This window comes from Indicator indicator, chromosome 30 (genome assembly GCF_027791375.1).
Source record: "Indicator indicator isolate 239-I01 chromosome 30, UM_Iind_1.1, whole genome shotgun sequence".
NCBI lineage: Eukaryota > Metazoa > Chordata > Aves > Piciformes > Indicatoridae > Indicator > Indicator indicator.
In genome coordinates this window covers 4,673,659-4,700,270 of record NC_072039.1, presented here as the reverse complement: position 1 = coordinate 4,700,270, position 26,612 = coordinate 4,673,659, and the positions used below count along the sequence as shown (strand labels likewise).

At 41.4% G+C, this 26,612-nt stretch overlaps 2 protein-coding genes across 3 annotated transcripts; both read right to left on the bottom strand.

The window, feature by feature from the left end:
- Positions 1-1,330: 1,330 nt before the first annotated feature.
- NIPSNAP2 (nipsnap homolog 2) lies at positions 1,331-16,918 on the bottom strand. Its single transcript, XM_054394122.1, has 10 exons — positions 16,833-16,918; positions 12,293-12,432; positions 12,169-12,214; positions 8,808-8,902; positions 6,931-7,001; positions 6,014-6,154; positions 5,538-5,569; positions 4,180-4,274; positions 3,274-3,357; positions 1,331-2,473 (listed from the first exon to the last, which is right to left on the bottom strand). Exons 1-10 carry the CDS (start codon positions 16,916-16,918, stop codon positions 2,409-2,411), a joined length of 855 nt encoding a protein of 284 aa, XP_054250097.1. The 3' UTR covers positions 1,331-2,408.
- A 2,044-nt stretch (positions 16,919-18,962) lies between these two features.
- Positions 18,963-22,627, bottom strand: MRPS17 (mitochondrial ribosomal protein S17). 2 transcript variants are annotated; one of them, XM_054394352.1, is made up of 3 exons: positions 22,603-22,627; positions 21,095-21,241; positions 18,963-19,789 (listed from the first exon to the last, which is right to left on the bottom strand). In XM_054394352.1, the coding sequence occupies exons 2-3, from the start codon at positions 21,215-21,217 to the stop codon at positions 19,499-19,501; spliced, it is 414 nt and encodes a 137-aa protein (XP_054250327.1). In that variant the 5' UTR covers positions 21,218-21,241; positions 22,603-22,627; the 3' UTR covers positions 18,963-19,498. The 2 variants fall into 2 exon arrangements, with proteins under 2 accessions (XP_054250327.1, XP_054250326.1); XM_054394351.1 differs by having other exon boundaries at positions 22,555-22,621.
- Between the last annotated feature and the right edge of the window lie 3,985 nt (positions 22,628-26,612).

The window sequence follows — 26,612 nt, the reverse complement described above, 5'->3', positions numbered from 1 at the left end:
TCGTAGCAGTGGAACAAGAATCAATAATTACCAGAGACACTTCCAAACACTGGAAACTCTGCAAGTTCTGCTCTCAGAAAAGCTGAAGAACTGTCAAAGGAAGAAGGCAGACTTGGCCATGAAATCAAGAGGGAAATCACAACAGCATTCACAGCAAGGGAAACCCAACTTCAGAAAGGGTTGAGGTGAAGGGAAGCAAGAGAAGCCTGGCACTGCTTATTTATCTCCTGTGCTATGTTTGTTGACTTTACATCATTATCTCTAACTATTAACAGGAGCTAATCTCTCTCTGTGGACAGCCAGAGCCCAACTTTGAAGCTCAGAACAATAGGAGGCACATTTGTTATACATCATACATCATAGCACCACTAGTGGGAATTCAGATCTCTTAAGATCTCTAAAGAGAGAAGAGTCTTGTGCTCTGTGGTCACCCTGCAGAATGTCCAGTTTAAATTCCTTACATTTTTTTAATCCATGCAAAACTTCATGGTCCTTAAACAAGAGCTCTGGCTGACTGAATTTAGTTCTCAGTGCTCCTGGCTGGAAGTAAGAAACACAGATTGCATCAGAACCCACAAAATCATTCAACTCCAAAAAGGATTTTTGCCTTTAGTTCCCAACTGAAATTGCTGGTTCTGGGGGGGTAAGCTACAAGCATCATTCTTTAGGAATAATAAACATGGGAGGATACTGGGAGAAATAACAAAGATTGGAAGCTGCTACTGTCACCCCTTTTTTCCTTTTCCAGCTCAACAGTAGTCCCAAAAGTCTGGGAATAAAGACAGCCCCAGATGACAGGACTGCTCATGACATAGTGCACTGAGTAAGCTGAGAACTTTATGCTAACAGAGCACAGAATTTTACTGAATAAAATTTCTTAAGCACTTAGCCACAGGAGGAAAATTCACAGACAGGAATCAGATGAAATACTGACTTTGTTGAAGATGAAATTCAAGCAAAGGCAAGAGGGAGAAGCCCACATGGGAAACTTCACATGGGGAAAAGAGAAGAAATCAGAGTTGAACAACTAAGCATAATTTGTGGAGGAAAATTGAACTGAAAACCTATTTGGTATTTATCACCACAGCACTTATGGCCTCAAGAACACTCAGCAAAATGAGATGTAATGGAGATATTGTGAACTCATTTTGGAGCAGGAGAACAGAAGGCTGGGAAATGCTGGCCCTGACACAGAAGAGTGATGTTGGCTAAGCTGGAATATTCTGTGATATTATTCACATTATTCATAATAAGTACTGCAAGCTGAGAGAAAACACAGGTAGTGTAATACAGAGGAGGTACCAGTAAAATGTGAAAATTAAAAGGATTTTATTGACTGGTATGTTCTTCCTGAAAACTCATTGAAATGTACAAAGTGGACATTCAGGAACTGGTTCGTACATTCTGTATGTTACACTGTAGCCACTTGAGAGTATTATTTGCACTTAACAGGATGTTCACATCATTGCAGACACCAAAAGTGTTGATATAGCCTAGTCTAAAAAAGTGAAACCAAAATAGAACTGGACATAATGGTACACCACTTTATGCCAATCCTACTGACTCAACATGCTCCAGTTTCACACATCAATTCAGAAGTACCTACTGTACAGTAAGTGAAACACCTGACCAAGCATATGTCTGAAGTCACAATTGCTTATTAAATTAAACCCCTTTTCCCAGACCTCTAAGTTATTTGCAGTGATAAAGGTATTTAACTGAACTTGATCCCCTGAAGAATGTTCAGACACAACCACATCTTGTCAGTATCTCTTTGAAAAGCATAGCTCACAGGATTCATTCCAGGTGTAGATACCTACACGTGTGCCTTGGCTTCAGCACAGCCTTCAGAGTCCCTGCAAACAGAAGACCACACTCTGTCCATAAGCTACCACCTGACAAACAGTATCAGCCTCAATTAATGACTGCCCATTTGTCAATTAAGAGCTACTTACTGATTTCAGGCCTACTAGAACAGCTAGGTGTATCCCCAAACTGCCTGAGGGCTTCAGGGCTCTAAAATTTTCAGTCAGTATAATGCCACAGAAAGGCCTCAGCAACTCTATCACCCATTCTGCTGCTGAACTCTGAGCACTGAAGAATCAAACACCGTCTGCCATACCTCACCTGAGGAGCTGTCTCACAGAGGAACTCGTGGATGTCTTTGTACTTGTTTTCAATTAACCAACCTTTTAATTACAGCTTTGTATTTCTTTTTTTTTTTTTTCCTGGTACAATCCCTAAGAGCAAAAGGTCATCAGATCAGGTTCTGAAGAAAAGAGATCTCTTTTTATAAGCTCAATACAGTACTTTTATATTTCAGACTATGATATACAATGTATACCATAAATTAATTTAAGACAAATACTTGTCACTTTATCTATGTAGGCACAAGAAAATCAGTGACTTTACTGAAGTGGAGAAATCTTCAACGGTATCATGATTCTGGACTCCATTTCCTGAATAAGGGGCACTGAAAAAAACAATTGAGACAGGGTTTAATTTCACCAAGAGAGATCATTAGCAGTTCTGCATACTCAGTTTGAGCAGATATCATTGTCTTCAAATTACTCTCCTAGCTAGTGCCAACTCATCAGCAACCACCAGCACTTTGTAACTGAAGCAGAGCAGTTTTGAGAACAAGTGATTTTTAATACAATCTGTCTGCTCCTCTGAAGGTAAAGAGTTCTCTGCATTTTCACCACAATGGAAGCTATCTGATATTTTTTCTGGTATACTTCCTTGGAAATGTACCCTATGGAAGCCAAAATCTGATGTGCTTAGCATACTTTGGTGAGTTTTGCTCTGAAAGCTATCCCTGATGTCAAAGATCTCCTGGCTTCTAGTTCCAAAGTCTAAATTCCCTTTTCAAAGGAACACATTTAACAAGGCTTCTGTACTCCATGAACTGTTAGAGGTAATGATTTAATATACAGATAAATGCCACTACTGACTCCCTACATTTCTACATGCAAACTTAAACATTTACACAAATCTGTTCTCCAACAGGAGAGGTGCTTGTATAAAAATTTACTACTAATGTAGCAATTATTTACCAATTAGGAAACTTTTCCTAGTTTGTATAATCAACTGCAAAATTCACTTTACAGCTCAGGGAAATCTCCCTCCTTTCCCTTCCAGTAGAAAAATGGACAGACAGAGAGACAGACACAGCAGAGTTACAGAACTTATCATGTGGAATACATTCAAGAACAAAAATGATGACCTGCACAAATGTTTGCCTCCAGCATTCCAATGAAGTTAATAGGTTACCTGTGTAATAGACTAGTTCATCCCAGCCAGGTTTATTCCAGGCAGCATTCCTTATATCTTCTCTGGTCTGGAGATCTTTGTAAGCTGGCGAGAGAAAACAACAAACACAAACCTTAGAAGGAACTTCTTCTCCTTCTCCACATGAATGCACTTCTAGTGCATAATCAGGAGGCTGCCAACACTGGGAAAGAACAAAAAAATCAGAAGTTCTTCTCCACAAAAAGGAAAAGCTCCCAAACCAATGCAAAAGGAAGGAAATGGGGAAGAGAATGTCTTAGACACAGGTAAGACAAATAATGCAACAGAGAACAGCAATGTCTGAGTGGTGTCAGATTTCTAATATTGGAATAGAATATTCTGAATTGTTGAGATGTGAAGATAAAATTGCATGTTTTCTAAACTGAGTATTAGACAATGAGTTTCTTCAAGTTGAAACAATCCTAACATGAAAAGCAGCTAAGCATCTATGAAGACTAACCTAGAGAGGAAGCCAAAACACTTCACTGTAGTAATGTAAACAAATGCATGAGTTTCCTTTTTGCAGATGTGGTGCATGTGCTGCTTGAAACTAAACTGTAAAACCTGACTTGGGCATGAATGGGGATGGAGAAAAGAGATGGAAGGATGTGGGCTTGGCATGTTTATGATATTGGAAGCAAACAAGCAGTCCATAATAAGAAAGGGCCAAGAGAAACTGTTGATGGAAAGAGAACAAAACATGAAGTGTTCTGCTTGCTTGTTTGAAGAACCTACACAAAAATGAGGAAAACCATCACTGTTGATGTAAAACTAAAAAGCCATTTTAAGACATTCCTTTGCCTTTTGTGAAAAAATTATCTCCTGAGCAAAGCCAACAATCAATTAGGGGCTGTTGCAGTGAGAAAAAAGCAGAGAACACAAATTTACCCCAAAGGTGATGAACCATATACAGCTGTCCAATTTGTGAGAAAAATCCTCCAACTGCCTCATTGTTATCCTGTCGGAAACGAATTGCACGAGCCCTACGAAAGAGCAAAGCAGCCATGAACAACAGCAGGTCTGGGTAGGGAAATAGATCATGGAAAGATCTGAAAGGAAGCCAAACTGTTAAACAGCATTTGCAGTACACTCCAGCAATTTCAATCAGAAAGAAAATCTGCAAGACACTGCTTTCCAGCTCTAAATAATTAAAATATACCTAGCTATGAGTTAGAATGAGTCAAAATGAGAGGCTTACAGTTTTCCTAGGCTGTGCATGAATCATTGTTCAATGTCAGATTCAGGTAGGTAACTGCTGGAGTAGTGTAAAGTGGCAGGATGTTTTTATAGCAGGTTGCTCTAAAAGTAAATCCTTGAGTTGCAGTTCTACTGTCTCTGCCACACTCATTTACTACAGGTTTTGTGGTAGTGGAATCCAACTTTTTTTATTCACATGCAGCTTTGCTATGCAGCTGTCCTGTGTAGCATTCCATGACTTGTTGTGTAAATAAGATCAATGTTTGTCCTACCTAGAAATCTGCTGCATCTACTAAACCAGATTGGTTATGACTGTGCCTGCTCCATAAACACTCTAAATTCAACTTACTTTATTTAGATGACTATAATTAAATAAAAGCCATCAATGGCAACAGCACATATGAAAATCCAAGCCCTCATCTTTGTCAAAATAACTGAAAACACTCCAAATTGTTTAATTATCAACCAGAACTTCAAGGACAGTGAATGTAAATTGAAAGAAACTTAAACTGTTTTTAAATAAGACAAACTCAGAAGTATATACTCCACAGGAGACTGTCTCAGGTGCTTTTAACCTATGTCTTAAAATACAAATGTGCTGCTCAATAGCTTCTTAAGGAGCAACTTGACTTTTTAAAGATTAAAAGAGCCAAGAATTGCTTATTTAAACTAGAAGTAAGCCAGCTTTTAGTGGTCTTGTGACAGTTGTAAAAGATCAACATGGTCTGGAGGAGTTAATCACCACCCTGCACTAAGCAGTGCTTTCTGCTGAAAATAAATGGTTTCTGCTCTGTTACAGCCAACTAAAAGGGTTATGTGAAGGAAAGCCAAACCACAGAGCCCACAGTGTTGTCTGTACACAGAATTCCTCTTTCTGTCCTCAAAGTCTAAATTAAAGGTAAAAGAACCATCTTACAAGTTGCATGAGCACCAAAGCAGGCCATTAGCTGGGTGACTGAAATGCTTTGGTACCATTCTGCCACCTCCACTTGGAAGATTTTTAAGCACACCTCTCTCAAACAGAAGGCAAGTGCTAAAGAAACACTTACCAGTAATTTCCCCACTCAATCATTGTTCCAGGCTACAAAAAGAAAACAGACTGTTAAAACTGCAGTTTAAAGAAAGTTAGAACACTTGGCCAATTTTCACTACATTTTCTGTATGGAGAACACTAAGTATTAACCAAATCACTTCCTTCAAGTGATAAGTGTATTAGAACCCTCCGTAATTGCTCTGTTTACTTCATTTCTTGCCTCTTAACTCACTTGCCTGAAGCTTCTCTCAAACAAAAAACACAAGCTTTTCAACCCTGCAGATATTAGCATCTTGTTGGAGCTTGCCTTCATTTTGGACCCCACACTTTGAGAGCAACAATGCCTCAGACATCAGCTTTGATAAGAACCAGATTTTTAAGATGAGGTCTGCTTTCCATCGAAGTTGTACAAACACTCTTTGAACATTTTACGACAGCGTAGAGCTTAACAGAAAAAAAAAAAAGAAAAAAAAAGGGAAAATTTAAACTTACTCTAAGTTGATAGGATCTCAGTTCATAAATATTAGGCCCCTCTCTGGGAACAGGTTCATTCCAGAAGCTAAACTCCAACAACAACTGGTTCTTGCGGGACAGAAGCATGTTACCTCTTTCCTTGCGGAACTCTGTGAACTCCTAAAACAGCAACGTGGGCACTGTCAAACTGGGGATTAGGTTTCACCAACATACAGCAGTGTAACATCCAGGGACTTAGAGGTTTTGTAATGCTACTTTCACAGAATCATAGAATCACAGAACAGTTTGGGTTGAAAGAGATCTTAAATATCATCCAGTTCCAACCTCCCTGCCACAAAGAGGGACACCTCCTACTCGACCAGCTTCCTCAAGGCCTAATCCAACCTGGCTTTGAACACTTCCAGGGTTGGAGTCTCTACAACTTCTCAGGGTAAAATGTTCCAGAGTCTCATCACTCTCATTTTTGGTTTTGGGACACTGAAATCCTTTAAACTGTAGAATTGTAGAATGGCTTAGGTTGGAAGGGACCTTAGAGATCATCTGCTCCAACCTACCCGCCATGGGTAGGGACACCTCCCAACTAGACTCAGCTGCTCAAGGACTCATCCAGCCTGGCCCTGAACACCCTTAGGGAGGAGGCATCCACAAACTCCCTGGGCAGCCTATCCCACCAATCCCTACAGATTCCCCTGGAACGTTAAAAAGTAAGTGCCATGTTTGCACAACACTAAGTGCAAATGTTCAATAAAATATTCAGGTATTAAACTTTGATTATTTCTGGAGAAGAAATCCTTTTCCAAAGAGGTTTCTAAGTTTATACAGGCAGTGATGAAATATTTAAGTAAAGGTGGGTATTCAAATGTGCAGGCTTCTTGCACTGACTCTTCTTTCTTCTGAGTAAAATAAGCAATTCTAACCAAACCAATGGATTTTACCTTATTTTGACGGAGTTTATTCATGACCTCATTGAGAGCTGGATAACCTCCCTCATATCTCCACAGATGGACTGCAACAGAAAAAAAAGGAAGCTTTTTTTAAGGGATGTCACAGACCAATGTTAAATCTTATGGAATACCACAGTAAAAAATGCTCTTCATACTATAGAATTATACAAAAAACCCAAACCAAACAAACAAACCAGAAATCAGGATTAAAAAGAGATTCTCCCTAAAGAATGCACTACTACACATTGGAACTTTTTAAGGATAATGGAATCATCTGCTTCTTGACAAGGGTTCTCTTGGGAAATTTTGCATCCAGCTCTAAAGGTAACAGGGACATTTCTGAAAGGACTTTTTGTTGCTGTGCTAGTAAAATGTGATGGCTTTATAGCTGAAACTGAGATTCAATTTAAGAGGATGACTTAACTCCAAAAATGTGGTTTATATTTCATCTAAGGGCAACACAGGGGTAGACTTTTTAGTTCAGTAAATTACCCAAGCACAAAGAGCAACACACTTTCTGTAGCATATGAAAATGATGCAAATGTTATTTTTGAGGTAAGCATTACATTAAATAAAGCAGAAGATAATCTGAACATGCTGGAATTATTATAATTGCTAGGATTTTCCCCATAAAAAACCAGCTTCAGAACAGGTACCTACATATGATTTTTTTCAAAGCATTCTCTAAGAAATCATAATAAATCCCTTTAATAAATCCTAACAAGATTTATTTACAAGCACTTAGTATCTCAAGGCAACAATATTTCACCTCAAAGAGTCACAAAGGTTATTTTCTCTCCTCTAGAGCAGCCTTCTGCCTTTTCCAAGAGAAAAAAATGAGCCTAATGTAAGGCACTTCACTGCAAAAGCAAATTCATCTAGTGTGCCTGCTTCTGCTGCCTCATCCTCAGGGCAAATTCAATACATCCACTTAATATTAATGGGCACAGGTATTGAACAAGTCCAAACCCAATATCTGCTTTATTACACTGCTAGAGCTGTGGCAATAAGATCTTTGAGGCAGGCTGTGGATACAATTACAGAGACAGTCTGTGTTAATGTGTTACACAGGCAACCAAAGAGCCTTGGCTAACAAAATCTCATCTTGATTGTCTTCATTCCCCAATTTCCCTTTGACTTTCAGGATTGATTCTCAGGCATTGCTTGGTTTATCTACTGCTACTTCTTCACATCTGCTCAGTGTTGGTATTTCAGTATGTTGTGAATGCAGGACAAATTCATGAGTACATGAGTATATTCTTTAAAAAGGAAGCACTGACATTCATTTTGATTTTTTTTTAACCCACTCCATATGTGTAGCTTCCCTTTCCTTCAACTTCCCAGAACCCAGGAAATTTTTAAGGTTTTCTGTCTGCACTACTTTTTGTGGTTACCTCTGTAGCAGCTCTTCACTAATTTCTAGTCCCAGTACTTACAATCTGCAGAGTTAAGCAGGATCCTTATGTGAACACAAACAGAAATCTTTTCCTCCTAAGCTTTTACACTGACCAGTGAAAGATAAACTTCTGTTTTTGTAAACCTTTACCCTGTGATCTGTGCCCACATAATATCACAGGACCACATTTTACAAGCATTTCCCCCAGCTGTTCATCTACCACCTAGAAAACATCCAAGTGCATTAACAACAGGACAAATTTCAGCAATTAAATGCTTTACTGCCAAACAACAAGACAAAAAGCAAGCACTGTACATGTTAATGCAGGTATTGATAACTGATGCACACACACCCTCACTGGATACATTGCTCAAGGTTTTACTGTCAACAGAGATGATTTAAAGAGAAGAAACCTGCCAAGCACACGTTTCACTTGTATGGTTTTACATTCTGTTGTACTTCTATCTCCTACCAGCCTGATCTTGCTCTCCGTACCACGTGTTCCAAGTCCCCACCAGTGCACATGGGTAGAGTTTTTCTTCATGAATCTTTGGCAGCACCTCTTGACTTGAAAACAAGGAATACAGACACTATGTTGCATTGCCTTCAGGGAGGCTACAGCTGATAAGTATAACAAATCACCACACGTTTATTATTCATGGTACCATAAATTCACAAGCTCTACTTTGCAGAAGAGAAAAGCTGAAATACAAAAATCTGCTACACAGGGGAAAGATGGCTACAAAACTATGAAAAAGTCAGGTAAGTGTTACCATTTCTTAGACTCTATGACAAATACACAGCATGGGAGGATTGTTTTGATGCAATAAATTGTGTCTTAGCACCTAAAAGGTTATCCAACAGATTAGGAAAGTAAACATTAGGACATCTCACTTACTGAAAGTGCAGCCTAACTACAGGGGTGATTTGCTTCAGCAAAAGCATTTCTTAATCAAGGGAGGTAGAAACAAAACCAGGCAAGGGCAGCCTTCTGTACCAATTACAGTGCTATTAATTCTGTGGGCCGAATGAATAAAACCAAGTATTTTGATAGACTAAATGATGATTGCACTGCAGAGTGTGCAGCCTAATAGCTTTCCACCATTTGAGAAAGTGGGTTTGGTTTGAGGCAACTTCCCCATGAAAGCATACAGGGAAACTGCCTTAAACATACCTCTGACACAAAATTTGGTTTGACTATTTCCAGTATTTATACTGGTATTTTTTAATTTTTTTTTGTTCAAGTGGCCTACATTGGCATTAGGGAATTAAGTTTTACTGCCTGCCTGTCAACTTGGTTAAGGCACTGTACTTTGATGAGTAAGTCAATTAGTCTGGTTGAACTTTGCATTTTAGTAAATTTTTTTCTTCCTGAAAACCTCCTCTTACTCAGCTTGGCTCACAGCAATGAGTCTTTGCACAGTATCAAATATTAGCAAGCAGCCTCATCTTGGGCTGAAAAATCATTCAGTGTGAGTTTTCCTCTCGATTCTGCCACTGACTCTCCAGATGACCTTGAGCAAAACTCATCACCAATTTGTGCCCCAAGATTTCTCACTACACAGTGTAAATAATACCATGACTCTCCAAGGATGTTTGCAAAGATGTTTCACCATCAGTTCATTTTTGCAAAGCACAACGAGATCCTAGAAAGGCATCTTTAAATGGGAATATTGATTCAGTGCAATAACCCTAAAATATTGCAAATGAGAGGAACAACCACCCACAGAATACCTTATGAACACCAGTTTTTTTCTTTCTAAAACCAACTGTTCCTAATTCTTCAGAAGGGGTGTCCTTAACCACAGCAATTCATGAAGTACTCTTTTAATTGTCTTCATTAATTAGTTCTTAACACATGCTGACTAACCCTTACCCTGACTTGATACAGAGTGAGGAATTAATGCTGACTAATCCTTTATTCTGATTTGATACAGAATAAGGAATTTATCTCTTCATCTTTAATTTAGGGAGAATAAGAAGGGAAATTCACAGACTTAGGGTTTGTTTTTCAATTACCCTATTCTTTTCTCCTTCCCTGGAAGACTTAAATTTGGTTTGGTTTGGAAAGGATAAATCTAACCACACGTCCTTCATCTGATGGCTGTCAGCAGTTTCTTTCTCTTGAAAATGAAAGCTTCTGCTTTCACTCAACATTCAGGAAGCTCAGGAGATAATGTGGAGAAGCGGTTCCCTGTCTTGGATAACTGGACATGTTTATGTGAAGCTTTTAAACAGAAAGCTTTTTGAATGCTAATTGTGCTTCTCTGTGTATTGATTTTTTAAAACAACAAAGCTAAAAATACCTTATGACTGAATGTGCATTTCTGTGTTTGTATAGCAAGGAAACTTTTGGGTTGTCTAGGCCCATTTCAAAGCTGAACACAAAGTCACAGAGAAGTCAGCTGCCCTACCCATGACTGTGCAGCCAACCAGTAAGAGAGTTGAGAACATGAACCAGGAACCCAGAGGGATTTTTTGGGGGGTTGTTTTCCTGCCCATCTGGGGCAGGGAGGGGCACTTGCTTCTGAGAGCAGGCTGTGTGAAGCCAGGACACTGCTACACTGAAGATGAGCCAATGAGCACAGTTGAACCCTCCTACAGCTAAACAGGAGCAGTCCATACCACAATGAACCCTGTGGTCTCTCCTGTGTGAGATGGAAACCCTTTGTTCTACAGGCACAAAGGAGGGTGAAGAGAAGGGAAGAGTTCTTCCAGAGGGAGAGCTGCACTGGTCTACCATGAGCAGTTCTCTGGTCCTAGTACATGGGCATTGGATCCAAATTTGAGTGGGGGGGATCTGGACGAGGCACTTGGTGCCATGGTTTTGTTGATTAGATAGTGTTGGGTGATAGGTTGGACTTGATGATCTCAAAGGTCTTTTCCAACCTGGCTGATTCTGTGATTCTGTGAACTGTGAACTTTCCCACCCTCCAGCCCAGCTGGTGTTCTCATCAATACATCACACTATAAATACTAGGTATTATTATGCTAAGTATGCTTCATTTAAGTGACAAGGTGATCAGTGTCAGTGAGAAAGCACTGCTGTGTCCAGACATGAAGCTCACTGCATCTCCAAATTTAAACACACAGCTCTTGAAAAGGCAGTTCACAGTGGAGTGATGGTGTGGGCAGAATAGGACTAATATCTCTGCAATTTCATCCTTAAAGTAGTAAATTTTAAATGTTACTAATTCGTACATTTTATCAAACTGTAACCTTTTGGAAATCCCTTAACAGTCCTGCTCCCTTTGGAGGGTATGACCCCACTGCCAAGATCTTATCCATGGATTTGCCAAGCTCTTTAGTAGATCTCAGTAACAGTACTTTTGTACAAGGATATAGATGAGCTGAGAGGAAGCCAATCCCTAGGGGTTTAAAATCTATTTTTTTCCACTTAGCAGTGATCTCTCCCTTTCCTCCATGTATGCAGAGAATAAACACTCAACACATCCCTACATGGCAGCTGGAGTGTGATGGGCCATTGTGCCAGGATCTACCCACATGGACTAGCAATTGTAAGACAGCTATGGGAAGGGTAAGAGTTATCCCAACAAACATTCCCAGTGTTTTCATAAAAGGCATTATCCTAAACTGCAGCTGAGGAAAATGACACATCCAAGAGGGAAGATACAGGGGTAACTGAGGAAAGTATCTTTTGCCTTCTTTCTCTAGGAATATTATGATCTATTTAACACCATACCTTGAAAGTAAAAGCACAGTTTTTCCACCCCCACTCTAAACAATGATGGTATTTGCCAATTTTCAGAACAGAACAGCCTGTGATCAAACCAACATGCCTAAAATGTGGAAACAGTAACAGGCACACTTACCAAAGCTTGTTGTAGGCATCTAGACATTCTGGTTTTACATTGTGAACTGAAACAACAACATTAGGTGAGAAATGCAGGAAGAGAATGAAGAAATGGTAAGGTTAAATATGAAAATATCACTCACTCTGTAGTTTATACAGACTGCTGGTCTCTCTTTTGGCTAGAAGGTTGGAGTGAGCATCTTTCCTCGGATCGACTTTGCGAACAAATAGTGATTTTAACCAACTGTCTTCACGAGGTCTGCTAGCTGAAGATACCAGCCCCCTACATATTAACAAGTACATTACACTGTCACTGAGCAGGTCTTGAAAATGCCCACGACACAGGGAAGACAGGCACAACCAAGTTTGAAGCAAACAGTATCGTAACACACAGTCACATATACATCTCTCACTACGACTTCCCGCTGAGCCACTTCACCGTAAGGTAAAGGCAGCCCTTTCCCCAACCAAGATTTCAGACACACAGCTCAACAGTTAACCATGCACTATTCCACTCTGAGAATGGGAGGATGGCTGCTTTGCTGCCTATTTACCTGCTTTTTAACCAAGTGTCAGCTCAAGAAAGCTGGGTCTGTCCTGATGTACACAGACGAAAGAGCAAAAAAGAGCAAAAAGTGCGTGTAAGGAAAAAGCAAACAAGAAAGTCACTGCCATATGTTGCTGTATTGCTTAAACATAGCTCTAAAAAGCATCTTTCAATAGAAAAAAAAATATTGAAAGTCTAATTTGGGAAAAAATGATGATTGGCAGGAAACAAACAGCCTGAAAATATTTCAATTCCCCATTCTGGCAACCGTACTATACAAGGAGTACAGATCCACATTTTCGTACAACGTTCACCATTTCCCTTTCTCTGAAACAGAAGAATTTCACCTTTTATCTAATCTTTATGCAGTTTCTGCAAGTACACTTATGAAGTAGTACCACTTCCCTTTACACCACAGACTACTCAGAACATTGCAACTGGTAACAGTGCTTTTATAAAAATGATGTGCTAAAGGAGCTATTTTTCTCTTTTCCAGCTGCCAGAAGATCCCTCCACCACCAAAACCTGTGCAGAAGGACAAGATGTATTTAACTGACTCTCTCCAAGGTATGACAGGGGACCCAAAACTCAAGATTTTTTTTCTTCTTTCTCATAAAAAGCATTTCCTTCAATTTGTCTCTTTTTGACATGGGGTTTCTGCTGAAATACGAAAATATTTCTCCGATATGCTAAAAATGTGGCACTACAGCCATATTGTAAACCTTTGCCTGCCTCAGAAATCAACTTTTCACCCTTAATTGCTGACTATACTACTACCATATCACTATCCAGAAGATAGCTATCAATCTTCAGCTACAAAGCTGTCTTCCAGACATCAAAAGTTTGTGACAGTCATTTAAGGAATTTAAAAAAAAGACAGAATAGGAAAGAAAGCAAAAAAAAAAAAAAAAAAGGAAAGAAAGAAAAGAAAGAAAAAGAAAGAGGGAAAGAAAAGTAAGAAATGAAAGAGGGAAAGGAAGGAAAAGAAACAGAGTAAGAAAAGAAAGAAACAGAGTAAGAAAAGAAAGAAACACAGCAAGAAAAGAAAGAAGTAGGGAAAGGAAAGAAAATCTGAACTTCCTTTGGGAAAAATCTCTTCAAGAACATGCTCGCCTGCATCACACAAAAGTAGTTCACACCAGCAGTGGTTTTCAACAACCAACCTTCTAGCCCTAGTGTCTGAAAATAACACCATGAATTGGTTCACCCTATAGAAGCAGAAAAATGTTGCATAGCAGAGAAATGATCAGCCCCAGAATTGCTTCTTCAAAGTTAAGAAGCAATAGGTAAATACCTTAGGGTGTATTTACTGAGAACAAGGCCTTCTCTGGCCCTAGGCAAATGCACAAACATGTTCCTGTGCTGCAAGCTAAGCAGCTGTTCATCAGTACAAGCATTTCAAAGGCCATTTTCCATGATAAGGCTGCTGCTAGAATAGAAAGCAAGCAGCTGCCTGGTGTAGAGATCTCTGATCTTGGCTGGAGGTGAGGTACAGGTTGTCACAGCTACATCAGGTGCCACAGGAACACAAACTGTTCCAGATGACCTAAAAAATCCAAGTGGTTTTTAAAAGCTCCCTTAAAGAAAGCACTAATGCTCAGTGGACAGCAAACAGGGTTCTGGGGCACAGAATTCAACCCCAGTCCTGCAATGCTCATTTTTGCAACTCAGATCTGTAAACTGTTGCAGTTTCTTCCCCTTCATTAATGGAGTCAGCAAATTAGTAACTCTTTTCTATGAGGATTATTGTTTGCAGCAAACTTTGAAGATTATGTTGCTTTTTTTGTGAACCAGCTTTATCAGCAGCAAAAGTAAGCTGGGATAATATCAAAAAGCAAATTATTCTGCTATTAAGAGAGTCTCATGACTTGAATGTTAAACTGCACCTAAAACTGGAGGTATGTTGAATTTTCAGTACAATGGAGTGAGTCATGCTTTACATTTCTGTAAAACCTTTTACCCTACAGTGGTAAAGCTCCCCATGAACAGTGACTAATAAATCATGACTAAATACACACTCAGCACATGATAAAAAATGGTAACAGCTTAAGGTTGAAGAAACAGATAGTCAGTGCACCCAGCTTGAGCTGCTAGGACCTTATTTTTAATCTGTATCCCCAGAGTCTGGTGTAATCCTAGACACCCACAAATCAGCCAGTCCTGAACTAGTTCACTTGGGTGGGCACTATGTACCCAAGCTGAGCTCCCCTTAGTAGGGGACTAAATTCATGTCTTTGGATCGCGAATTGCGAGCATCAACCACAAATTGTTTCAAAACTAATCCACCATCCAAAAGATCTGCTTTTACCTAACTTCTTAATATTATTATCATACCTGTTCATAGATTCACAGAATGGTTTGGGTTGGAAGGGAACTTAAAAGACCGTTTAGTTTCAACCCTCCTGTCGTGGGCAGGGCCACCTTCCACCAGACCAGGTCACTCTAGGCCTCATCCAACCTGGACTTACTGGATTTAAATTCATCCAAAATCCAAGTACCACTAATGAAAATGTGAATATACACACAGAATGAACCCCACTATATGCAATTACCGTAACACTTCACTTTTAGAAGTTTATTTTCTGGGATTAATCAGAGTTTTCATGCACTCTCTTAAGGCACTGCTTGACTTTGCTAACAAATTCTTATGCTGCAAATGTTACCTCTGGGCTTAGCTTTGTTGTTTTTGTATGAACATAGAAGGCTAACAGTGAGTATAGCTTGCTTAGATTAAAAATGATGGTGAAAAGACTTCTATCCCACTCAGCTTCTGCTTTAGTACAGAACATAAACTAGGTGGGAGATATCATGTTGAACACTTAGATTTTGAAGAAACTCATGTCTGCCTGGAAGAGAAAGAAAAACAACTTGTCTGTTATTGACAGGTTTAGATCTGTGGTCTATACAGGTGTCAGTTTATTTGAAACTGAAACAAAACATCCAAACATGCACATAAAATCTCCTAGTATCTCCTCTGCACAACTTGCCCCATTCCTGTTTTAAAAAGCTGCTTGCACAGGAGCTGCTGTTCACTCAGAAGCTTAAAGCAGCTGCTTGTTTCAAATAAAGGGAGGAAAAAATGTGCATAGACTCATTGCAGCTTGGCAGCTTGTCTCTGACACCCTAGGCATGTGTGCACATCTGTGTATGTGTGTGTCCATGTGTCTGACCCTTCACACATCAGATGTGGGCATGCAAATGACTGTACCCCAAAACTCAAATCTCTGTCCTGACACCTGGGGCTTGCATGCACATGCACAACCAGCCCAGCTCCTAACGGAAATACGGATTTGTGTGCCCTGAAACTCAAGGGGTGCACACACACACACATGCTGAGGTCCATGTGTGGCTGTGCATCGTGAAGGTGGGAAGATGCTTGTGTGCGCAGCCATGCACCCTAACACCGGGGGAGACACGGATGTCAGGAAGAGACACAGCCTGGCACTGTAAACACGGAATGGTTGTGCATCCTCACACCCAGGGGTGTTGTGTGTGCACCCACGCACCCCAGGACAGAGAACATGAGATGCTGGGTGGCCATTCACCCTGCTGCCTGGTAAAGTTGGGATGCATCGGAGCTGTACACTCGGATGCTGGAGAGGTATCTGGGTGCAGAGCATCCATACACCCCAACACCAGGAGCAATGTGCGCAGGGTGGCTGTGCAGCCCGACACTCCACGATACGTGACAGTGGGGTGCCTGTGCACCCTAATGCCTGCAGATGTGGAGTGTCCCGGCAGCCTGAGCCCGGAGGACAGGCGGCAGGTGGCAGCGGGCATCCCGTCCCCAGTGGGGCAGGAAAGGGTTGCGAGGCAGTGGGTCAGCCGCGGGGCCATCGCTCCCTCCCAGGGGCGAACTTGGAGGTAGGTGGGGAAGGGACTGGCCTTAGTGTCCATGACCTTGAAGGACACCCCGAGCAGATGGCACACCCCGCCCCACGGGAGGGCAGTGGGCCCGGCCCGTCACCTGCTCCGGCGAGCGGGGCGCCATTTCCAGTCAGAACGAGGAGGGAATGGCGGGGGGGGCTGGGGAGAAATCTACGCCTCGGGGTCGCGGGGAGGCGCGGGCAGCGTCGGCTTTGTCTCCAGCCTCCCAGGGCGGCCCTCTCCCCCCGCCTCACCCCCTCAGGGCTCACCTGAGGGCCAGGCCGCTGCCGGGCGGGAGACGCGGCACGGCGCTGGCTCCCGCCAGGCTCCCCCGCAGCAGCACTCGCGCCGCCATCTTGCTCCGGCCGCCTCCCTCCTGGGCCGGGGCTGGGCTGACCGCTGTAGCGCCGCCGCCGGGCGCCAGGGGCGCACCACAGAGGGAAAAGCAGAGGCGCGCATGCGCGGGCGACCCGGGCCTGGACCCCAGGGTCTCGAAAGTGGCGCTCGGCCTTGGGGTCACCCAGGTCCCGGCATAATTTTCCTTGGGAAAACACTGAAGAAAGCGCCCACTCTTGCCTTTTTTTTTTAAATCACTTACATAACCGTGTTTCTTATTTCCCAAATAAAGTTTTGACCCCCCAGGGAGTTGAGATGTTTTCTTCACTCTGTTCCAGTTGACACCAGTATTCAATGTAGCTAAACTGGTGGTGCATGTTAGGACCAGACCCCAACATAATTCAAGAACAAACTTATAATAAGGGTAATGACTAAAGGCCCATTCTGAAAGCAGCTAGCAAGTACAATATGCAAAGCTTGTCTTTCTATATATAAGATTTATATAAAAGGTTTCTGTCATTTCCCTGTGCAGTTTCCATTATAATTTTTTGAGAGGCCAGCACACACGATGGGTTTTAACATCAGTAAAGTATGATGTTTGTGGTGCCTCTTTAAAATCAGTGCATCACTCCTCTAAAATCCAGCTACATTTCAGGCTGTGTACATTTAATCCCATCTTGGGCTGACAGCTTGAGTTGTTGACCAACACTCACAGAGTCTGCTTGTAAACTCAAAAACCACCTGTGATGAATCAATCTTAGGGAAAAAAAAAACAAACAAAACACAACACCCCACAACATTTTCACAGCCTCCCAAGAAAAAAAAAAACCACAAGAAATAAAGAAAGATTTACTTCTACAATTAAATATAGCTGCAACTCAGCAAGAAGACAATGTTTCTTCTAAACAAAATACTCACATCCCATGTACTGAGGGTCAAGCTCCTTCATGACCACATTCTAGACTGTGTCTGATTTCTCTCAATCTCTGCAGGAGATGAAGTTTCACATTTTGCATTCACTAGAGCTGCAGTCAGAGCCCAGGTTTCCTTTCATGTTGATGAGAACTTAATCAGCCAGCTGCAGTTACTGAGTGATTTACATAAACCTAAACCACTTCAACAGACTTACTAGCAACAATAACCTACAGCCATATGTTTAAGGCACTTCCTCAGAGACCATGCTCACATTATTAATTTACAAGGACATTTGAATCAAGTTGTCTTTGACATCCCAGCTCACTGATTCGACAGGATAGTACTGGAGGACCAGCAATGAAAGAGCTGTGGTTTTTTGGTTTGAAGCACGAAAGAAAACTAAAGTTTCTCATTCTTCCTGGCCAAAAATTTGCTGAGTTCAACTGAATTTTGTTAACAGTTTGCAGGCAGCTGAAAATGATTTTATGCAGGTGAAGGAAGATAAAGGGCAAATGATTTACACCACTGAGAATGGAAGAGAACAGAACTCATACTAGTGTAAGCTGGCTCAGTTTCTTAAAGTAAGATAATTTAGGTCAGAGGAACTCTGTTCAGACATGCCTTGTTTAGCTTCTGATCGTAAAGACCAATGATGTAGATAGCCACTTCAAAAAGGATTTCTCATAGCTTTAATATAGCACTCTCCCCTCCATACAGGGACATGGAATGCTGTCCCCAAAAATGATGGAGTTTGAGGCAGAAGCCCCTTCAGATCTGAGTACAAAGTCAGCAACTCCAGGCTGCTGCAACAGCTGCTCACTTAGTCTGCTTTATGTCCTGAAGACAGGACACAAGATCCCCAGAGTTGTAGTACGATAAAGCCATCTTTAATCATTAACTGCTATGGCCTTCTAGTTTCATATTAAAGTATGCAGCAAATCTCTCCACAAAATGTGAAGTTTTAATTAGCTTTCCTGATGGGACAAATCTAATCATCTACCACTCTGGCTCTGTATTCTCATCAGCTTCTATCTCCTGCTGGCATTTCAAAAATGTCCATCTCTCAGAACCAAATACTTCCTTTGGACAGGTTACAAAAATAATCATGCTAAGATACCCAAAGTTTTTATTCTTACCTTACTACCATTAGAAAGGCAAGTGGCTGTGTTTTTATTACATATTTTGGGAGTTAGAAGGTCCTGCAACGTAGCATGAGTGACTGTTAAGAGGAAATAAGAACACATGCAGATAAACTGGTTTTAAAATTCTGTACTTCCTCCCAAAAGGTTTAATAGCATTAAGTAATCCTACAAGCCACAGAAGACTGTCTGAATACAGAACCATCAATGTAACGACCCTCCCACCAAAATTAAATGTTATATGCAGTTGTATCTTTGTCTTTCTCAACACAAAGAATCATTTGAAGCAAGCAGCTGGCTTTCGAAATTTGTCAAGGCTTGGAGCAGAACTACATGCAACAAAACAAAGTGTTAACACTAAACTCACATTTTCTCTTTCATTTAAAGATTTGAGGTGCCTCTCAATCTGTAACATCTGTTCTTATCAGCAAACTATGTTTTCTATTTGTCTACAGATTTCACCGAAATATTAAACATACAACAGCAGGGCCCAAAACATCCCTGACAGACAAGCTGAGAAGCCCTCTGTTTAAATGTTTTCCCCACTATTTGTCTGTTGAACAAACTTTAAGTTCCTGCAGTTTTTCACTTAGATAGGTGGTATCTGCCTCTGTCAGGTTTTCTGAATCAGACAGATTTTCAAGGAATCTGGTTCCAGCACAGGGCTTTCCTGTTATTGGATCTATCACATTTCCAACCTTGAAAACAATTTCAGCCAGTTCGTGTTTCACATGTTTGCTCCTTCTCTCAGGCAAAGCTTTCAGAAGAACAATGTCTCCAACAACACACTGCTGCAATGGGTCATGGGCAAAATAGGTTTTTCTTTTGTTAAAGAACTGTGGGAGGAAAAAAAGGAAACCTTGGTATTAGATTGCAAGATTAAGCAACTGGTAAATATAAAGTTAACATAAAACAAGCTTAATTGCACTAAGGAGAAGTAAAGTAATATTTTTTTAATGGGATTCAGTTTGGATCATGAAGAGGAAGAAGACTGTGCACTCCAGTCTGTTTTTCCAAGAAAGCACAGCACTACTCTTCCCTGACAATCTCTCTGGTGCCAGGATGTTGTTGCAAACCAAGCCCATGGAACAGCAAAAAGTTAAAAAAAAAGCCAAGTACAAAGAGCTGTTCATAGTGATACAGGTGGCTATAGATAAAAATAACAAGCTCTTCACATAGCTTCCCTTTCCTAGCATCACCACCTTCCAGCAGCCTCTCTGCTCTCTACTTAGCTTTTCCTCTCCTTAAGACATCTCACAGCAACATTTACAGCAAAAAGCTCTTCCAAGCTCAAAAACTTTCCTGTGCAGTCCACACTAAAATATCCGATGTTAGTTATTATTGATCACAATACGTCTGAAGTTCATCACCTCAAAGAAATCAGTACTCTGAAGTTTGTAATTTGAAAGTTTTCTTACTCAATTTATTTTATACAAAAAATAAACATTAATTCTTATTGGAACTGCTGAATTCAGAATCTTTCTTTTAGGAATGAAATTTAGGTTCTTCTACAGGATAATGCAGAGACTGGCAACCCCCAAGACTTATTATCTAATCCTGAGTCCACCTTTAATCTTCTGTTCACTGAAGGCAAATTAGTACTGCAGCTGTGGTACATGTACCATGATTTTCCCATCTAAAATTGAAGAAAATGCTAATTTTCACCTACTTGCTTAGAATGCACAATTAGAAATTATAAAAACAAAGACTGTACAGCACATCACAGTGCCAACACTAGGCATGCTTACAATTATGCACACAGAAAAAACACTACAAAATTTATTGCAAAAGCGATTAACATAATGTCAAGTTTCCAAAACAAAGCACATCCCAAATCAGTAGGAAAATTTAAACCTAAGTGTGAAACAACAAAAACTTACCTTCTCAACTGAGATCAGATGAAGTACATTAACAAAGCACTTCAAAGAAATACATTTAGCAGCTAATTTGTAAGGAAGTGTCCTCACAATATATCACTTTTCATCCTTTGCAGCCAGCCCACAACCAAATTGTTAAGCAGGTTCCTTAAGGAATTTGCATTAAGAGCTATCAAAAAATCCTAGGAGGGAAAGGAATAAAACATTCCGCCATGCAGTACACAAAAGTAACCATGCAACACAAATTTGTTTACCAGCCTTTACCTTCAGTAAGTAAGGATCTAGCACCAGCCTTGTCACTCTTACTTTGGCAGTTTTCTGCATTTTGGTTCCTATCACTTTCCCTACTATCCATTTTGCATGGACAGCTCCCCGTGGCACAGACATCGTTTAGTTATGGTCATCCAGTGCCTGCCAACAAGTAAGCAGACATGTTAGTGCAACAAAAAAAGAACAAACAATGAGTTTTTGATCAAAACCAAAATTATAATTTTAATTTCTGACTAGCAGCTTAATTAGGTTATTTTGTTGAAAAAACAGGGTAGATAGAAGCAGTTCAAAGCTCCATACATTGCACTACCTCAGCTCTGTTTCATGGTATAAGGAGGGATATGAACATGACTCCATTATCAGGGAAAGTCAGCTCAGGATGCAAATAACACCAGACATCAGAGTATGAGGAGGTGACCTTATCCCATAAAGCCCACACAATTCCTTTGAATCTTACCAGTTGTTACACAGACAACACAGACATGCAGCTGTGGAAATTAAGAATTTAACTCACTCCAGCAGCTGGTTTTGCCGGACACCTGTTAACCAGGTCTGTATACAGCCAGAGTTAACCCAAACAGGGAGCAGCTTCTAACTTGTGTTCAGGAAGTCACTTGCTTCTGTGCATCTCACTATTAGCTGAATGATGAAACTTAAGAAAGGTAATAAGCTTTCGAAAGCATAAATTGCATACCAGAGAGCTGTCTGACCTACAGTAAGTGTAATCATTTTGGAACCAGTTCTTTCCTGCAAGTAATTATACCTCATTACCTTATTTGTTTTAATCAGGGAGAGCTTTCTATATTAATCTTACAAGTGTCAAAATAGCTAACGAAACATTAGAAGACTTGAACCAGTATTAAAAGGGATGAAAACCAGTGGCCTTTTTCTCCCCCACACTGCTATGTACTACTAAGTACAAGCAGCACCTGTTGAATTCTCCATCTATCCATTTTGCAAGACTAAATTACACTTGCTTTGATGCTGCAACACATCAAAAGAAGAGTTTAGTGCTACAAAGACACGTCCATAGGACGAAATTCTTCAGGCACCAATGCTCGGGGTTACTTTTGCCATCTTTGACTCAGCTGTGTGAGCCAAAGGGCTGGTGGAGTGAGTGTAAAACAGGACTAACCACCAGCAACCAGTGACCAGGCCGGTGAGAGGCAAGCAGGCGGCAAAGAAGCAACATCCATGGAGCCAAGGGAGCTACCAGGAAGACAGAAGCCAGACAGCTCTGCTGAGCGTCTCTCAGCGAAGAAAGGAAAAAAAAGAAAGCTTAAAGAGATTGGGAGCCATTCGCCTGTCCCCTTGGCTCTCCGCGCCAGGCCTAGCCTCAGCAGCCTCCCAGTCAGCAGGGCTGAGAAGGCCTAGTCCTGCAGCACCGGGCCTCAGCTCAGCGCCTCAGCCACCCCCGCGAGAGCAGCAACAGCAGTCTAGTAAGAGACTCGTACCCTGGTCCCTTGCCGAGGCCCCACCACAACCAACCCTCAGGCTCTCACCGCCGCCGCCCCGCCGGAACCGGAGTCGGAAGGAGTTGGAGTTAGAGGCGGAAGCGCCGCGCGGCAGCGGGGCTGGCGGGGGGGGCGGAGCCTCGGCAGGCTTTAAAGGCGCAGGCCGCGGCCCTGCCCCGGCAGTGGGCGGGAAGGGGGCGGTGGGATCTGTGTGGTGCATGTGAGGTGTCTCAGAACCCAGTGAGAGGCTAAAGCTGGTAGAAATGTGGTGTGCTTCCTTTCCTAGGCTAGAGGGGACATCGGGCCTGCCTGCAGACAGTGGGGAGTGGGTGCTGGCTGTGGGGTCTGTTTCCTCTCTGGGGAATTACCACTGGCTCCTGTGTGGGCTCGCTATGTGAACCCAGCCTGATTTTTGGTATAAACTGAGCTGAATGCTACATTGAGCAGCAATGTGTTGTGCTGCTGGGCTGGACGTGACCTGGAGCAGGCCTCCATCCAGAGACACTAGAAGGAGGTGAGGAGGCAGAGGTGTGAGAGCTGAGGGGCCAGTTTGCAGTCTGCATTTCAGCAAGTGAGGCTGACTGCAGTTTTGTAGTTCCATGGCACTGAGGTCTGTTTGCAAGGGGGATAGTTTTGTGCTCTGCCATGTGCTGTTACGCAAATGAGCCACATCTTGAAGGTTTTTGGTGCAAAGCTGGATTAATTGTAAGACATGAAATGAGAGCTGGTGTGTTTCTTTGCTTATCCATACCTTGGTAGAAAGTCCATTTCTGTAGACTTGTATGTAAAATGAAAGATCAAGGGAAAAAAATCAAACCAGTTTAGAAACTGAATGATGGCAAAAAAGCTTTTAATTTTGCCATTGCCTCTGAGGTAATGTGGCAGCTCATAGAGTTTGTGGTCTCTGATCCTGCAACTTCAGGCTGAGGCCATCCCTTTTTCCATTTAGTTGTGGTTATTTATCTTTTTCTGCTGGTAAGTATTTTGGCTTCTGACCGCTTTTCAGGCTTGTTCTCTGCAGGCATTATCGTCCCATCACCTCTTGCCACAGGAAGAGGGCAGGTAGGGAATTGCATTTGTTTAAGAGAACACCAGTGTGCAGCTTCCTTTTTAAGGTAGCTGGGTATGGTGACAAAAGGCTGTTCTTTGTATGGCTGGAGCCACTGCTGAAAGAACTTGATCAAATTCTGTTGAAGGAATTACTTGGAAGTTCATGATCAGGTCTTACAGAAACCAAACCAAGATTCACAGGCTTCTCTTACTTTAGTGCCTTGCTGCTTGAATTACAGTGGAGAGAAGTTGGGAGGAGTCTTGCTGGCCCAGGCAGGAAATGGTTAAGAGCCTTTCATATCACCTGGGAAAGCAATTCTTTGATTTTTCAGAGGGCGCTAACATGCTGCAGTTCATAGGAAACAAAGGGAAGGGGATCAAGCCTAAAAGTTGTTCTTGGATTTTATCTGCAGTGGCAGAACTTGCGAGGGCTGGATATTGATGGCTGCTTGGCTGCTGAAAAATACAGGATTCTGGACTTCAAAAAAAGGTCATTCTTTATAGTTTAATTTGGAAAACGATCTGTGAGGTAAGTCTTGATTCCAACCCTGACTTTGGGTAGCTTCTTTTTAGAGGGAGAGATAAGAAAACTCTTTCTATTGCTAACCCATTTTAAAGCTGTGAATTCTTTGCTTAAATTGTTACTTGGGCAGGGAGCACCGGCAGAACTGTGAGTCAACAACTGTAAAAAGCCCACAACGCTTTCCTGTATTGTCTGCATTCAAATTACTTGTGTTAGTTTCTGAGCTGAAGTATGGAAATTCAGGGAGAAACATGAGTCAGAGGAACTTGTGATAAAGAGTTGCAGTGAATGTTTCAGCACTGACAGGAGACTTTCAAATTGTAGTATCTGTGTTAATGTACTTCTGCAGCTGGTGCTTCAAGCATCTTCTATTGGTGGCTCTTAAAAGTACTTCCCAAACCATGTTTCTTTGAACCGTGCTAGACTTCAGGGCTTTGTATTTCCAGCTCGTGTAAAGGCTTTGCTGGCAGATGGTGCAGTTGCTGCCCATGTGCATGTGCTGATCTTTAAGGGCAGGCTGCTTTTGGGGTACAAGAGAGGAGTCCCACAATTGTCACTAACTCCTAGCCTGTCTGCAGACGAAACTGTGGAAATCTCACCTTAAAAAGTGCTGCAGGCTTTGTGTGTGTGTGTGTGTGTGAAAACAGATGCTTTTTCACCGGAGTGTTGTTGGCCAAAGTGTGATTGCTGGTGATAGCTCACCCAGTTGTCATTGAGAGCAAGTGCCATGTGGAGGGAAACCTTTATGTCCTGTGAAGAGCCCTGCGAGCCCTCCAGCCACCATGGAAGTGCTCAACCGACAGTGAATTGTGCTCTCGCTCTTGGGAAGACTAATTACAATTTGTTCTTTGAGGTATTGCTCTATGTCTCTCTCTGATGTACTGAATTCTGGTGGATTTATTGAACTCTTGGGAGGGAATGCTGATTTAATTATCTTTCTCTTTGTGCTTCTCAGTTCATGCTGTAAAAAAAAAAAAAAAAAAAAGTGATACCTGATGTGTGGGCTGTCTCCCCTTCCAGTAGTGTGCAGTGGTGTAACACGACTGACTGCCCATCTAGTGCTGTGGTATAGATAGGCATCAGTCCCTGCAAGAGTCACCTTGCCAGTTCTTCTTGCTGCTGCCTGCTGTTCCCAGTTTCCCTTGCACCCCCATGTTTTGCTCAGGCACTGTCAGGAAGGAGGAAGGCTGTAATCCAGCCAGAAAGGTGTATCTTGGACATAAACAGGATGAAAAGTAGAGCCAGGGTTGTTTAGTTTCTGCAGATTCTATTCCTCATCACTGCCTTTCTGTTCCTCTCATCAAGCAAAGCTTTTCTCATCTTCCTGTTGGCTTAAGGTGCAGCAGAAGCTGTGGACATTCACAGCTTCTGAACTAGCTGTTCCCAGATTCTGGCTGGACAGGAATCTTTTATCACCCCACCCTGTTTTGGATTAATGTGTTACTTGGTAAGGTTATGACATGCTCTGAACTATCACATTTTGCTGCTTGTGGGTCTTGAGTTTAGATCCTTGTGGCAACTGCAGAAATAAATCACTGGGGCTTTGTGACAGAAGCTGTTGTCTGGAAACACTGCATGTGATTCACAGTTAGATGTTGTTATTTAGCAGGGATCTAGAGAGTCGATTGCTTTAGCATGTAAACAAAAGATTGTAAACCCAGATTGTCTTCTTTGGTGAGATTTACCTGAAAAAGTAATTTTTCTAAAAGCTTGACTGTTGAGTGCTTTTGCTTCTATCATCACTATCTGACATGCATTAAGCTGTTCTATGTGAAAATCTTTTCTATTTCTTTGCCAGTGCTATTGATTAAAATGCAGTTTACATTTCTTGGGAAAATTTGATATTCAAAAATGTCCTTTTTTTTTTTCACTGAGTCAGAATGTACTTTTCCATGGAATAAAAATTCTGGAAAGGGGAAAAAAATGCTGTTGGAAATGTTGAACAAATTATATTGTCATTTCAACCAGGTTATACAAGAAAAATGAAAGAACTTCAAAGTCAGAGTGAAGGGCTCTGGTGTTTTTGTCATATTTTGAGGAAAATTAGTGCATTCCTCTGCAGTTCAGTTTTATCTGTTCAGCGTTTTCCATATGAAACTCTTTGAGAATGTTCTGTCCTGGCCCTAACTCCAAGTTCCTGTTTAATTCAATTGGCTGTTTCAAATTACATATTAAAAATGAATTATGAAGCTTTTTTTTTCCCTCCTTTGTCTTCAACCATTGGAAACTAATAGAAGAAAGGGGCTGTTTCCAGTGTTGTATAGCACTCTGTAGTTCTTCCTTCCTTCACTTCTGCATCCAATGGTACAATTATTTACAGTAAAGCTCTGGATTTGAAGGCAACTAGACAGGAAAGACCTTTGGAATGTAACAGGTTAAAACATAATTTTGCTGCTAGCTGTGTTGCAGCTTGCAGATTAGAGATCAAAAAGTGCTGGAATAATTACTGCTCTTTTGGTTGCCTTCACATGTCAATATTACTGTG

Coding starts and splice junctions, on each gene's coding strand:
- NIPSNAP2 (XM_054394122.1), bottom strand. CDS start 16,918: ATGGCGGCGCGAGTGCTGCTGCGGGGGAGCCTGGCGGGAGCCAGCGCC. Junction 12,215..12,292: donor CAGTCTGTATAAACTACAGA/GTGAGTGATATT, acceptor TTGTTGTTTCAG/TTCACAATGTAAAACCAGAA. Junction 5,570..6,013: donor TGAGATCCTATCAACTTAGA/GTAAGTTTAAAT, acceptor TTCTTTTTGTAG/CCTGGAACAATGATTGAGTG.
- MRPS17 (XM_054394352.1), bottom strand. CDS start 21,217: ATGTCTGTGCCACGGGGAGCTGTCCATGCAAAATGGATAGTAGGGAAA. Junction 19,790..21,094: donor TAGATCCTTACTTACTGAAG/GTAAAGGCTGGT, acceptor TTCCTCCCACAG/TTCTTTAACAAAAGAAAAAC.